We start from the raw sequence: 13,977 nt of genomic DNA on the forward strand, positions 1-13,977 counted from the left end.
AAAGCATCCCTAACCTTTTGAAACCAGACGCCACCAAACAGTACCCACATCAATAGGCCGAATACCACCACCAGGCTTAACAAGTGACCTGAGAGGAGCACTAGCAATATACTCCCCCAACTGAGCAGGACATTTCCCTGTGAGAAAGAGATTAACCACCTGCATAATAGAGCCCACCAACTCATCTAGAATAGCAACTGTAGCACCACTCAAGCAATCCAGAAGAGGTTGAGCTCTCAAGATGTCTCTACCGCATGATTTACCACGCAGATAACCCCTAATCTGGTCCAAAACAACAGCAGGAGTAGCAATAAGGTGCTGATCAACAGGGATATCCAGTAATATAGGAGCCAGAAAGGAAGGATTCTTAGCTTGTAAATCTGCAAGAGTTGCATCATTGTACGGGGCAAGACCAGAAGACGAAAGAACCCTAACTGCAGCAGTGTAATGTCCGTCACAAATCTTTCTCTTACACTGCTTAATATTACGCTCAGACAAATCATGGTCCTCATCATTATCCAATAAAGGTGGAGACACGTCAGCCAACGTGTCCCGCACAAGTAGCATAGAACCACGAGGCTCACACCAAGAACGAATAGCAGCGGAGATACTTTCTTCCTGTCGTTGTCGTCTGAGCCCCCGAAGAAAACTTGCGATTACTCCGCGGAGAAAAGGTTTTAAGAACACAAATAGGTAACACAAGCAATTGAATCCAACAATAGATGTCATCAGGTTTGCAAATCACCCTATCAAGCGCTCCTTTGAGAACCCGAGAAAAACCCAATCGACACTTAGGAGGGATAGATTTCACCGAACGAAACCGCTTAGATATCAAACTATCAAGGAGAGCAACATCGAAAGCAAAATGTGGCACACGAGGCACACTAGGAACAACACTAGAAACCTCCGAAGAAAGACCCTGAGGTTTGGGAAAACCATAAAGAACAAACCGTACAACACCATCCCCTGAATCAAGTGGGTCCACAATAGCATTTGAACCACGACCATGTCGACACTTTGTACGAAAAGTATATGTCTTGAAACACTCCCCACAAAGCCAAATGCCCATACGACGTAAAGTTGACTCCGCCTCTAAGAAAATAGCCAAATCAGAAGTAAGAGAGTTTCGAGTCAAATTCCGCGCATTTGCACAACAATGGCGGTCATGGAGATGAGTGATCAAAGAAGTTTTAGTGAGTCCATTACCCCTGCCATCTTAACACCCATTAAGACCCACGAACGGGAAATGAAAGAGAACACTAGGAGGCATAACATCCACCACAACTAGCCACAAGAGAACCGTAATACAATACAACACAAACTGCACCAAAAACGTCCCAAAAACAAAGCAAAGCAGCTCCTAAACTGCACCAAAATCACACTACAACTACAATAAAAATAGCACCAAAATGACCACAAAACAACACCAAAACCACCTTAAAATAGCACCGAACAAACCAACCAAAAGCACCCAAATAGCATGCAAAAAAGCACCCAAACTGACCAGAAAATTGCACCCAAAATAGCACCCAAACAGACCAAAAATTGCACCCAAAAAGCACCCAAAACAGCACCCAAAACGACTCGAAACTTGCGTGAGAATACACCACTGACCCAGAATACCGTTTGAAAATTGGGCTTAAAACAGCCTGAGAATCGCCCAAAATAGCCCGAAACACGACCACCGAGGCTGCCTGAAAACACCCGCCTTAGACCCTTAATTGCCGCCAGAAAATAGTCGTTTGAACCTGAAATAAACGCCTGAAAAACTATTCCAAAACTGACCACCCTAAAAACCCAATTAAATACGCACCCTAAAAACCCTTAAAAACCGCCAGCAAAAAGAGATGGTGCAGCCCCCACGCCGGTACTATTACCCGCCAAAAAAGCTGCCGTGGAACCTGCTAGATATTAGCCGTGAAACCTACCTGTTTATTGACGTGATCGTAGAACCTGGTTGCACCCTAAACGCCCTATAATCGCCCCAAAACCGCCCTGTTTTAGAGTATTTTGTATTATTATTATTATTACTATTATTACTATTACTATTATTATTACAATTATTATTAATTATTATTATTATTAAATATTAATTAATGTTATTATTACTATTATTATTATTAATATTATTAAATATTAATCATCATTACTAATTATTAATTATTATTAAATATTAATTATTATTATTGTTATTAAATATTAATTATTATTATTATTATTATTATCATTATTATTATTAATTATTAATTATTATTATTATTATAAAATATTCATTATTATTATTATTATTATTGTTGTTGTTGTTGTTGTTGTTAAATATTAAATATTATTATTATTGTTAAATATTAAACATTAATTATTATTATTAAATATTATTTATTATTATATTTAAATTATAGTTATTATTATTATTATCATTATTATTATTATTATAAATATCAATTATTATTATCTCTAAATATTAATTAATATTATTAATATTAATTTTTATTATTATTGTTATTTAATAATATTAATTATCTAATATTAATAATTTTTTTAAGCAGAGCAGAGCAGAACAACTCAAAAGAATATAGCCTTACTATATCAGAAAATATACACAAATGTTGGACCATAAAAAGACCAACTATGTACTAATTTATATTATGCATTCATTTTTAGAAAATTTTTAGATTACCACCCAAAAATAGATTCATTTTCTAAATAAACACCCAATAAAAATTTTATTTTAAATACCACCCCATAAATTAATTAATTACGCAGATTCCCACCTTTTTTAAATTTCCGGTGGAATTCTGATGTGTGGGGCCCTCCTAACGGCTAGTTCTTGCTTTCCAATTGAATTCCCCCTCGATTTTTTCCTATAAAACATATCCCCTACCCTAAATTGTGATTTCTACTGCAAATTCTCCCCAAATTCCACAAATTCACCTACTTTGTAATTGTATACGCATCCTCAACAAAGCAAGAAGGTGAATTCGCATCAGGTAAATTCAATTACTCTTTAAATTTAGGGTTCTTATTGTACTTAAATTGAGGAAAACTGGTTGATTACTTAAGTAGGGTTCTTCTTCTTCGCAAATTAGGGTTGTTATTGTATGTTAATTGGGGAAAATTGGGTGATTAGTTCATTAGGGTTCTTGTTATTCGCCCAATTTTTATTTTTCTGTCAATTATTTGCTGCTAATTCTGGTGAAATTGTGTTTGCAATTAGTTTACTTAAGTATTGTTAGGATGGATGGGAGCATGTTGTAAGCTTGTATGTTTACTTGTTGTTGAAATTATTGTGGCAGAAATGGAAGAGAATAAGGTGGTTTTGAGATTTAAGTATTTGAGTGTTGTTATTGACTTTGAATATGAGATTGGCAAAAGTAACTTACAAGATACATCAATAGAATTTGAAGATAAACTTCGTGATATAGATGATCCAATAGAAGGATCAATTGACCTCCTGTACCCCATATTCCAGTATATTTATAAAGGAAAGTATAGGACTTTTAAAGATGATGGAGATATGTTCAAGATGATTAGGAGGTTACCTAATCAGGACATATACATCATACATGTTGGAAGCACAGATGACCCTGGTTTCTTGGCTAACTGTATCATTGAGTACAGGATGAAGCAAAATGGGACTTGGCCATCCCCTGGTTATCCCCATTTTGTAGCCAACCACCACAGTGAATAGGTGTGATTGAGTAATTAGTGTGTAATTAGTGTGTAATTGGTTGTTTGTTGGTATTGTTGCTTTATCTAACATGTTTTATGCTAATTTCAGGTTTCACGATGTCTTTAGAGTAACACATCTCCCACAAACCAGAAGAAATGCAATTGTGGCTTGTCTTTTGCAAAGTTGACATCTTGGACTAGGGAGAACCCAGGCAGGAAATTCAAGGCTTGCAAATTCTATGACTCTGACACTGAAACTAGGGGTGTAAGTGTTTTGAATGGGTTGACAGTGAAGGGACTGAGTGGCAGAGAGATGTGATTAACCTACTTGTGCTTGACAAAAAGTTGATGAAGGGTGAAGTCAACACATTGAAAGTTCAGGTTGATGAACTCACTGCCCAAAGAAGATGCTTACTTTGGGATTGAAATGCAAGGCCCTAAGTGGTGACAGGAAGAAGATGATCAATAGCAATGGGGATTCTGACAGCAAGCTTATGGTTGTTGTAGTTCTTATGTGTTTAGTTTTTTTAGTTCTAGGTTGTGTTGTACTAAATAAGGTTGTTTAAGGGGGAGGTGGAGTGAATGCTGTTTGTAATGCTATTTTTATGTAGTAATGAATGAAACAAGTTATTTTGGTTTCAACTTTGTGATTCGTATGAGTTGTGCTTTGTTTTTGAATGAACAAGTGATATTGACACACTAACAACAAATTTTGACTTAAACAACACAAATAACACAAAAAATGGCATATAATAATCTTTCCAATGCATTAAGCAACTAATCATTCACCAATTCATAACAGAACCCAAAAGATTGTAACAAAAGCATTCATCATTGTTCAACTACTTAAAAAAAGGGCATGCACCTTACATAAACTGTTACTTAACATTGTTCAACTTAATTAGACTAAGTAATCTATTCCTTAACTCCTCTAATAATATGCAACTTGCTTCTTGGTGGTCTAACAACTGGTGCAAAGGTTGTGGCAGCTATTGTAGTTGAAGCTTGGCTCTGTTGAGTCTGCTGCTGACTCAGTTGTTGTGCCTGTTGCTGACTCTGCTGCTCACTCTGATGCTGAGTCTGCTGCTGACTCTGCTACTCACTCTGCTGCCGAGTCTGCTGCTGCTTCTTCCTCTGCTCTTCTTGAGGGAACTTCTTGCTGGAAATACTGTTTGGTCCAGGTGTACCACCAAGAGCAGTCTGCAGAACATGACAGAAAACAGTTAGGGCTTAAAACCATGAAAATCACTTTTACAAAAATCACTCTAATTACCTTACTTAATGCCCTTTCTGCTTTCTTCTTTCTTTGATCATTGACCCACTCAGTATTCAAATGTGGTCTACCACCTTCTATCTTAGGGGATGATACAGCAACTGGTTTCACAGTTGGGTTTTTGCAGGTCTTAGCATAGTGTCCAAGCTGGCCACAATTCTTACATGTTGCCCTTCTTTTGATTAGTTTCTGTTCTTGCTGGTTCTTCCCTACTTCCTTTTCTTAGACTTAGGCCTCCTAGGCTGTACTTTCATTGCTGGTGGTAGTGGCTGCCTTAGCTTCACCTTCTCTCAATGGTTTGGACCAGGCATAGGTGCTACCTCATACATGTATGCTAACATGTATGTGGACACAAAGTAAGCATTGTCCACATACTCCTCAGGGTCTGCCCTTTTGTTCATGATGCATGCATACGCATGGATACAAGGGATACCAGTGAGGTCCTAATGGTAGCAAGTGCATGTTCCCTTGCTTAGGTCTACTTTGACTATGTCTGAATTAAGCTCAACCTCATAGGTGTGACCTCTAGAAACTTGCACAATGCAATGCCTTGCTGCTGGTTTTATCCTTTGGAATGCTTTTTTGACATATGGAACCACCTTTCCCTCCATTTTCTAATAACTTTCCTATTTGTCATTGTTTCTTTTCATCAAATACCTCCTAAGCCACTCCATCTGAGTCAAAATAGGCTTATCCCTAGCTTCTTTGATTACAGCATTAAAAGTCTCACATACATTGTTAAGCAACATGTTTGACTTTGAGAATGAACTAAAAGCATGTCTAGACCAATGCTCAGGTGGGATGTCAGGTAGGTATTCAAATGCATCCTCAGACAAGAACCTTATTGACTCCATTGCCACTTCAAAATCAAACTACAAAAAGGACAAGAAAACATACACAGTCAACACAGTCACACACATTCACAACCACACTCACACACATTCTCACTGACACACAATCACACACACTGACAGACAGTCACACACCAGACACAGTCCCAAACAGTCACACACACTGAAAGACAGTCACACACAGTCAGAAACGGTCACAAACACTCACACACACTTAAACATACATATCATACCAGTGTTGTAGCCCTTGCAGCAGACCAGAACAGCTCCTTGAATGTTGCTCCACTAAATTGCAACTTGAAGTTGGCCCATATGTGTCTGACACAATACCTTGTGTCTGCATATGGGACAACATGCTTGAAAGCTTCTAACAAGTCCTGTTATCAGTTCAAAAGTAATGCATTAGAGAACTAAACAATGTATAAACTATCAAAAAAAAAATGTAAGATTGGGTTCCCATGATTACCTTTTGTCTGTCAGACATAAAGGTAAATCCAAGGCCTTCATTCTCACCTTTTAAAGCATTCATTAGGCTCTCTAGGAACCACACCCATGTCTCTGTGTTCTTTATTTCACATGTAGCCCAAGTAATGGGAAAAATGTTGTTGTTGCCATCCTTCCCTACTGCAACAAGTATCTGTCCTGGGTATGGACCCTTGAGATGACATCCATCAACCCCTATTAATGGTCTGCAGCCAGACAAAAAGCCCTTTGCCATAGGTGCTAGGCAAACAAACATCCTCAGGAACAATGGGGGCTCAGGTTACTCAATCCCATCAACTACAACAATGCATTTTGCCCCAGGGTTATACTTCATGAGAGCCTTCCCATAGTCCCACACTCTTGCATATTGTTGTGATGCTGACCCATAGATCATTAGCTTAGCTCTTTCCCTTGCCATCCAAGCTTTGCTATAAGTGATTTCTATGCCAAGATCAACTAAGACCCTCCTTATGAATCCCTTTAACTTCCACCCTGGGTCAGTTCTCCAATCCTCAATGTACTTGTCAGCTAAAAACTCAGTAGTAAGATTGAGATTGCTTCTTACCCTTACACACTTGTGCTTCAGATTCAAATTCTTAATCTGCCAGAAATCTTGGTTGGCAGATCTCCTTGCAACCACCCTAAAATGGCATCTCCTCCCACCAACACAAGTACACTTAGGCAGCCTACACGTTTTAGAATTCTATTTGCACTGACACCTCCTTCTACACTGGATGGTTAACTTTCTACTATAATTGTGCAAATACCAATATTCATACCTATTCTCCACTACATGAATCCTCAATGCTTTCCTAATCAGTATACTGTTGAGGAACTTCTGCCCTTTCAGCAAAACAATTGGTTTCTTGAAGTCTGTTGAGGCATTAAACCATGGCTACTTGTCTTCCTCATCATCAGAACACCTAAGGCTATCCAACTCCTCAGAACCAGAAGTGAACTCTCTCTGTAGAGTCACTTCTTTGCTTAACGATTCACTTTCAAGGACAAACTCATTATTCTGCACCTCATCATCTCTCTTATCTTGCACATACTCCAAACTTGCATTGACATCTTGAATTATGTTGTAACAGTGTTGTCCAAATCTTCTCTAAACTCAGCATCCTCATCTAACACTTTGTCTTCTTCTTCCTCCTACCCTTTGCTTTACACTTTCCCTTTCCCTTCACTGTATTTCTCCCAGATGGACCTTCCTGTTCCCCTTGCTTCTTCTTCCCTTTTACACTGTCAGAGAACAATCTCTTTCTTGATGATTTCTTCCCTTTCACACTCACAGATGGACCTCCCTCTTCAGTCTGCTCTACAACCTTATCCTTTTCTTTATTTTCCACATTGACCTTAAACCTAGGGCTTCTCCTAACTTCAGTGGGCTTAACAGCTTTGCTTTGAGTGTTTTGGGTGGGTTGTACAATGTTGGGTTGTTGGCTAGTACAATAAACTACAACAAACCCATCCTTAGTCTTTGTCTCCAAAAAGCCCTTTACATCATCTTCACTCAAAATCTCCTTTTTACTATTTGACCAAGTCTTCCTCTTTTGTTTGTACCAAATATTCCACATGTTGGGCACTTCTAAATCTAACTTCACAAACCCCCAAATGCAAGATTCCCTTACAAAGTGCACTGACATCTCACTCACTTTGCACTTATACCTCCAATATTCCCAGCCACCCTCATAGCCAAACAAAGTCTTCCCCCTTATTTTTTTGTCCACAAACACACCCCCTAATCCAACCATAACATCAACAAATTCAACAGAAGCAGCAATTTGTGCATGTAATAGCAAAATTAAAAGATTTAGCCAAAAATTGATTTGTTTATTAAACCCAATATACATAGCAGCAGTAAACAAATCCCCTAATTCACTGTCCTACCCACATCCATACTTAAACAATTCACCAACAATTAAAGCATAATTGACCTCTATTAAATAATTCAATAAAGTATAAATTGAACCCTAAATTTCAACAAAATTGCAATTCTCCCATCACCAACAAACAACTAACAAAATTAAAGGCAAGGAACAAAATTGCTTACCTCAGAAGTTGCCATTGCACTCAGAAATTGTCAGGTGAATGAACTCAGCAAGTGGTCCCTAGAAAACGCCCTAAAAATGGCGACTTTCGCAGTCAACCTTCAAGCAAAAATCCAATTACACGGCAGTAACTTCTTTGTTGAACTAAAACTAATTTAGGGCTTTAATCTGCAATTTAGGATTCTAATTTGAAGAATGGGTGAGAATTTATGGAGATAGGTGGATTTTGCAGAGAGAATTGAATGAGAGAATTGAAAGAGGAGTACACTTCAGTAGCTTAGGATAGAGAAATCGACAAAAAGGAAAAAAAAGGAGGGAAGTAACGACTGTGGGCCCCACACATCAGAATTCCACTGGAAATTTAAAAAAAGTGGTAATCTGCGTAATTAATTAATTTAACGGGTGGTATTTTAAAATAAAAATTTTAACGGATGGTTATTTAGAAAATGGTCCTATTTTTGGGTGGTAATTTAAAATTTTTCCTTCATTTTTTGCCTAATTTTGAATTATAAAGTTCACAAGGTTAATTTAATACATTTAAAAATTCAAATAAGCAAACTAAATTAAACGGGTTTTTCACTATATGCCCCTGAGTTTTTTGTTTATTCACTATATACCCCTAAACTTTTTTAAATTCATCATATACCCCTGAGTTTTCACAAAAATACACCATATACCCTTGATGACTAATGATTTTTAATTTTCTCAATCATTAGAGTTAATTATGAACCGAAACCACCCTAAATACATTCCCTAACCCCTTAAACCACCCACACTCCTTTTCCCACCCCCAAAACCACCCTAAATTTCCTTTTTTTTATCCTCAAAATCAATCATACGGATATGATTGTGGAGATTTATAGTGGTTTCAGGGGCTGGAAAAAAGGATAGAAGTGGTTTTGGGATTAGGGGAAGAGATCTAAGGTGGTTTCGAGATATAATTAACCAAATTCCACTCATCTTATTTTTATTAGGGGTGTATAGTGAAATTCTGTAACAACTTAGGGGTATATGATGAATTTGAAAATTTTGATGGGTATATGGTCAATAAACAAAAAACTCAGGGGTATGTGGTGAAAAAACCGTAAATTAAAATTAGCAAACTGAAATAAAATAAGCAAACTAAAATAAAATGAGCAAAAATACATACTTTAAAATTTACAAAAACTTCAATCAAAATGAACAAAATTATATTAGAATCACATTAAATTGCTCCATACTATCATCACATGATACAAACTCATTAAACTCATTTTTGATCGCCTAAATCTTTCAATTTTATCGAAACAACCATAATCATCGTCGATTGGAGCTCGAAAATGCCATAATTGGTCTGAATTTTGAGCTTAATTTCTTTGTTATTGATGTTGCGAGGTTGATAACGATGATGTTAATGGCGGTATTGTTGATGGCGAACATAATCGTCGTCAATGGGAGCTCGAAGACCCAATTATTGACCTCAATTCGAGCTTTATTTCCTTGTTTTTAATAGAGTGAAGTCGATGGTGATATGAGCTTAAAGACGCCATGGTTGATTAGAATTTGAGCTTAATTTCTTTGAAATTAATGGCGTAAATTTGTTGACGTATACTAAAAAAGGTTAAGGTGAGAGAGGAGAGAAGAAGAAGGTAAGGAGAGAGAAAGATAGAAATGTGGAGGTGAAAGAGAAAAATAAGGGGTTTTGTTTAACATAATCATAACCCTTAAATATAAAGTTTCAAAAATAAAGTTAATTACTTTATTTTATTCTATTTATGTATTTGTTAATTTAGATTTCATTTGTAGATGGCTGATGACTTTTATTAATGAATTGATTTTGTTTTATTTTAAAAAAAAAAAAGTTACTTAATTGTAATAAAAGATGATATAGTAATTTGTTTTCTTTTTCTAATCCTTTTTATTCAATATTGTAGTATAAACCAAGAGGGGTATTTAGTCTTTTTAGTTAGGCAATGCAGCTTCCCCTTTGGTTATAAAATAGTGATGGATTTATATAACAGTACATAATAACAAAGATTTAAGTAATATGGCATAATAAGGTAAGTAGAGTAAAAGTCTTAGCTCTTTATTTAATTAAGGGTACACAAGAACTTATAAATAAAGTAATAAAATATAATATCAAATGGATCATACGTCCAAATTTTAAAATCACCCTCCTGATTTTACTAGCTAACAACTAAACATATTTAATTACTTTTAAGTTGAGCAACGACATCCATCATTGATGATCTAAGGTGACAAATTGCCTCTAATAAAGGCTTTTCCTTGGGACCAATGTTGACACCAATTTTCATAGGCGCTTCCCAATCAAAACATTGGATAAGAGTAGCCAAAGCACAAGTGAAACTCCTAGTAGCAAAGGCACTCCCGGGGCAAGACCTCTTCCCAATTCCAAAGGGAAAAAACTTGTACCCTTGGGTTTCATATGCAAACCTCTCTGGCTTAAACACATTTGGCTCGTCCCATAGGCTAGGGTCCTTTTGTATAGCCCAAGCGTTGACATAGAGCATTGTGCCTTTATCTACATGGAACCCTCCAATAGTGCAGTCTTTGGATGAGCATTGTGGAAATAGAATTGGTTCTGGTGGGAACATTCTTATAGTCTCATACATTATCCAATGTATGTAGCTCATTTTTGGTACATCAGATTCGTTTACGAGCCTTCCTTTTCCTACGATTAGATCAATTTTGCCCCTTGCTTTTACGATGATTTCTTGGTTGTTTATTAGGTTTGACATTGCCCATTCCAAGGTTTGAATTATACCTTTCGGTCCCGCTAATAGCTGCATCTGATATATAGGTAATCATCACATGACTTATATGAGTAACACTCCCTCCATTTATTATAGTAGAAGGAAGTTTTTTTTAATTTCTACTTCATACATTAATTCCTAATATAACAACATCACAATACATTTATAAATATTAACTTAAAGATATGAGATACACATCACAATACATTCATTTTGCCGGTCCTAAAAAGTTTCATCACCCAACAATGTGACAACAATTTAAGTAGCTTCTAAATCTTATAAAAATGTTTGACTCTCTCATTTTTTTTTTTAAATCAAAGTGAGATACTTACATTTGATGTTTGAGAAATCTACACTTAAACAAATTACGCTCCTCCTCACATTATCAACACTACATTAATGAATATTTGTTTCTTCTAATGAGCAATTGGCCATCCTTACTTCTTGTAATAATGATTACTGATCAACCATAATTTAAGCAATACTAATAAGGGATACTAAAAAGAACCTACATAGTCAAATATTATCCTTACAAATAAATATTGCATTTACTACAATTTTCATAAATAATAAGGTAAATTAGGATAGAATCTTTTCTTACCTTTATTAAAGAGTTTCTAGTATGTTAAAGAGTTTCTAGTTGTTTAAAGAGTAATATTATCATTTTATTTATTTTCATTTTCTTTTACTTGTCACTTCTTTTTTTCTATTCTCTACACACTTGCCACATTAAATTTGTGATAACCTTTTGTTTTTTAACTTGCATTTCGACCTTTAGCATTTATATTTTCGTTAAATCTAAGTTACAAATTAATTATAATATAATTTCCTTTTTACTAATTATTTATTAATTATAAACTTTCCTTTGATTCTATATTATGATTTACTCATGTAAGGATAAATATGTTTAGATGATATTTTGATAGATTAGATCTTAAAGGATCAAATCAAATAGGAGATATGATAATTCTCGAAATAAATAAATATTAACTTAAATAATTTGAATCGGACATAGCTTATCATTTAAATAAATACATAATTAATGACATTACTCATTTGATTAATCAAATTCATGCATTGACATGTATCCTATTTAATTGTAGCAATTAATTAAAAATTTGAAGACTTAACACATTGTATCAAGAGGCAAAGGGAGTAATAGTAATCTTACCAAAATGAAACTTTTGATAAATTCATCGGTGTAGCAATCTGGTTCAGCAACCTGGAAGTCTAGCAATTGTTCAATCAAATTTTTGTCACAACTTCCTTACAACAAGATGATCCTCTTTTAATACTTTCTCTACAATCATCAAGCAAATTTTGTAAATATTCATCCCTCTTCTTCATAACCTTTTTCAAATTTTTTTCGATCTGTCCAAAACCTACCCATCTCAATATGGGAAAGAAATCACACATTGTCATGTAACTAGGGGGTGGTGTCAAATCCATATTATCCCATGTCTTCCCATTTATTACCCTCATAACAAAGTTGTGAGCCATCTTATGAAAAATATTATTTAAGTTCACTTTCCGAGTCCCACCCTCAGACTCGTTTAGAAGCTCTAAGATCATGTTATGGATCTCAGCTATTCGGATAGGGCTCACGTCATTAAGCTTATTAAAGGAATACAAAGTTAAGTCTCCAACATGTCAGAGATTCCTCCAATTGAGGATCGAAAAGTTATATCCTAAAATCTCACCAACAATGAACTTAGGTCGGTTAGCAAATACGATATCATTTTTGTTAAGGCATTCCTCGACGACCAATGGAGAAGAGACAACCAAAAGGGGTTGATAGCCCAAACGAAGGGAGAAGATTGGGCCGTAATGTTCGGCAAGGGTGAGGAGTGTTTTGTGGAAGGGAGGCTTAAGTAGGTGTAGGTGGCCCCATATAGGAATTGATGGTGGACTTGGTGGGAGTTTCATGTTCTTTGCTTTTGAGGGTAGAAAGATTTTTTGAAGGAAAATTATTATTGCAAAAAGAGATAGGAACAAGTACATTTTATCCATTTCCATGGGGTTTTGTTGTATTAATGTGGGTGCTTATAATAAGGATGTCATTACATTTGAAAGTGGAGATAGTATATATAATCAAAATAAAGTGTCAAAGATCAGAACATTAAACAATTATAAATATTCATTAGTCTTATGTGGTGGTTAAAGATTATAACAATGCATGTAAGGCATGTGCGCCTTTTGGCAGGTAAGGAAATAAAAATACAATAATATTTATTAGAAAATTAATGATTCTTAACATACATGGAAGATAATTAAACTTAAAAAAAAGGTAAGATGAGATTATATCTTAATTTGATTATTCTTTTAAATATGTAAATATTTATTAAGGTAAAAAAAAATTGAGTATATTGTATCTCTTTAATTGATTAACATTTAAATATTTGGATTAAAGTATTTTATATGATAAAAAAAACTAATGCTTCATCTTTTTTTCAAAAAGAAACGTACGTTTTTGGCACACACTTTGAGAGAAAGATTAAGCAGTGTATATCGGCAAATCATATTTTCAAAACAATTTATACAATATAAGTACTATAGGCACCTTATTGTGTCTCTTCAACCTAAACTCGGTAATGAGTGACCTTTTACCGCTAATTGGCCAGGTTGCGCAATAAGTCTTAGCTGCACCCTGGTGCAGCTAGGATAGATGCAACACGGCTTATAAAATTAACGTGAAAAAAAAATATATGAACACGTAAAAAATTGAACATCTAGTAATAAAAAATGAACACGTAACAAAAATGAAAATTTAGTATTAATAAGTGAATATGTTAAAAAAAATGATCATATAGTAAATTAAAAATGAACATGATTATCATATAATCATAGAATTGCTGGACCAAGGCCTTAAAAATGAACATTAAGTAAAAAGAAAAAAA

The 13,977-nt window shown here is 35.2% G+C and overlaps 1 protein-coding gene and 1 pseudogene across 1 annotated transcript; both read right to left on the reverse strand.

The window, feature by feature from the left end:
- Window positions 1–5,568: 5,568 nt before the first annotated feature.
- On the reverse strand, window positions 5,569–6,511 carry LOC145581303 (uncharacterized). Its single transcript, XM_081638333.1, has 3 exons — window positions 6,260–6,511; window positions 6,027–6,170; window positions 5,569–5,814 (listed from the first exon to the last, which is right to left on the reverse strand). The coding sequence occupies exons 1-3, from the start codon at window positions 6,509–6,511 to the stop codon at window positions 5,569–5,571; spliced, it is 642 nt and encodes a 213-aa protein (XP_081494459.1).
- Window positions 6,512–10,513: 4,002 nt separating this feature from the next.
- On the reverse strand, window positions 10,514–13,006 carry LOC145581304 (cytochrome P450 81C13 pseudogene; annotated as a pseudogene).
- Between the last annotated feature and the right edge of the window lie 971 nt (window positions 13,007–13,977).

Source organism: Chenopodium album, chromosome 15, assembly GCF_948465745.1.
Source record: "Chenopodium album chromosome 15, dcCheAlbu1.1, whole genome shotgun sequence".
Taxonomy (NCBI): Eukaryota; Viridiplantae; Streptophyta; class Magnoliopsida; order Caryophyllales; family Amaranthaceae; genus Chenopodium; species Chenopodium album.

Coding starts and splice junctions, on each gene's coding strand:
- LOC145581303 (XM_081638333.1), bottom strand. CDS start 6,511: ATGGCAAAGGGCTTTTTGTCTGGCTGCAGACCATTAATAGGGGTTGAT. Junction 6,171..6,259: donor TTATGTCTGACAGACAAAAG/GTAATCATGGGA, acceptor AACTGATAACAG/GACTTGTTAGAAGCTTTCAA. Junction 5,815..6,026: donor CTGCAAGGGCTACAACACTG/GTATGATATGTA, acceptor TCCTTTTTGTAG/TTTGATTTTGAAGTGGCAAT.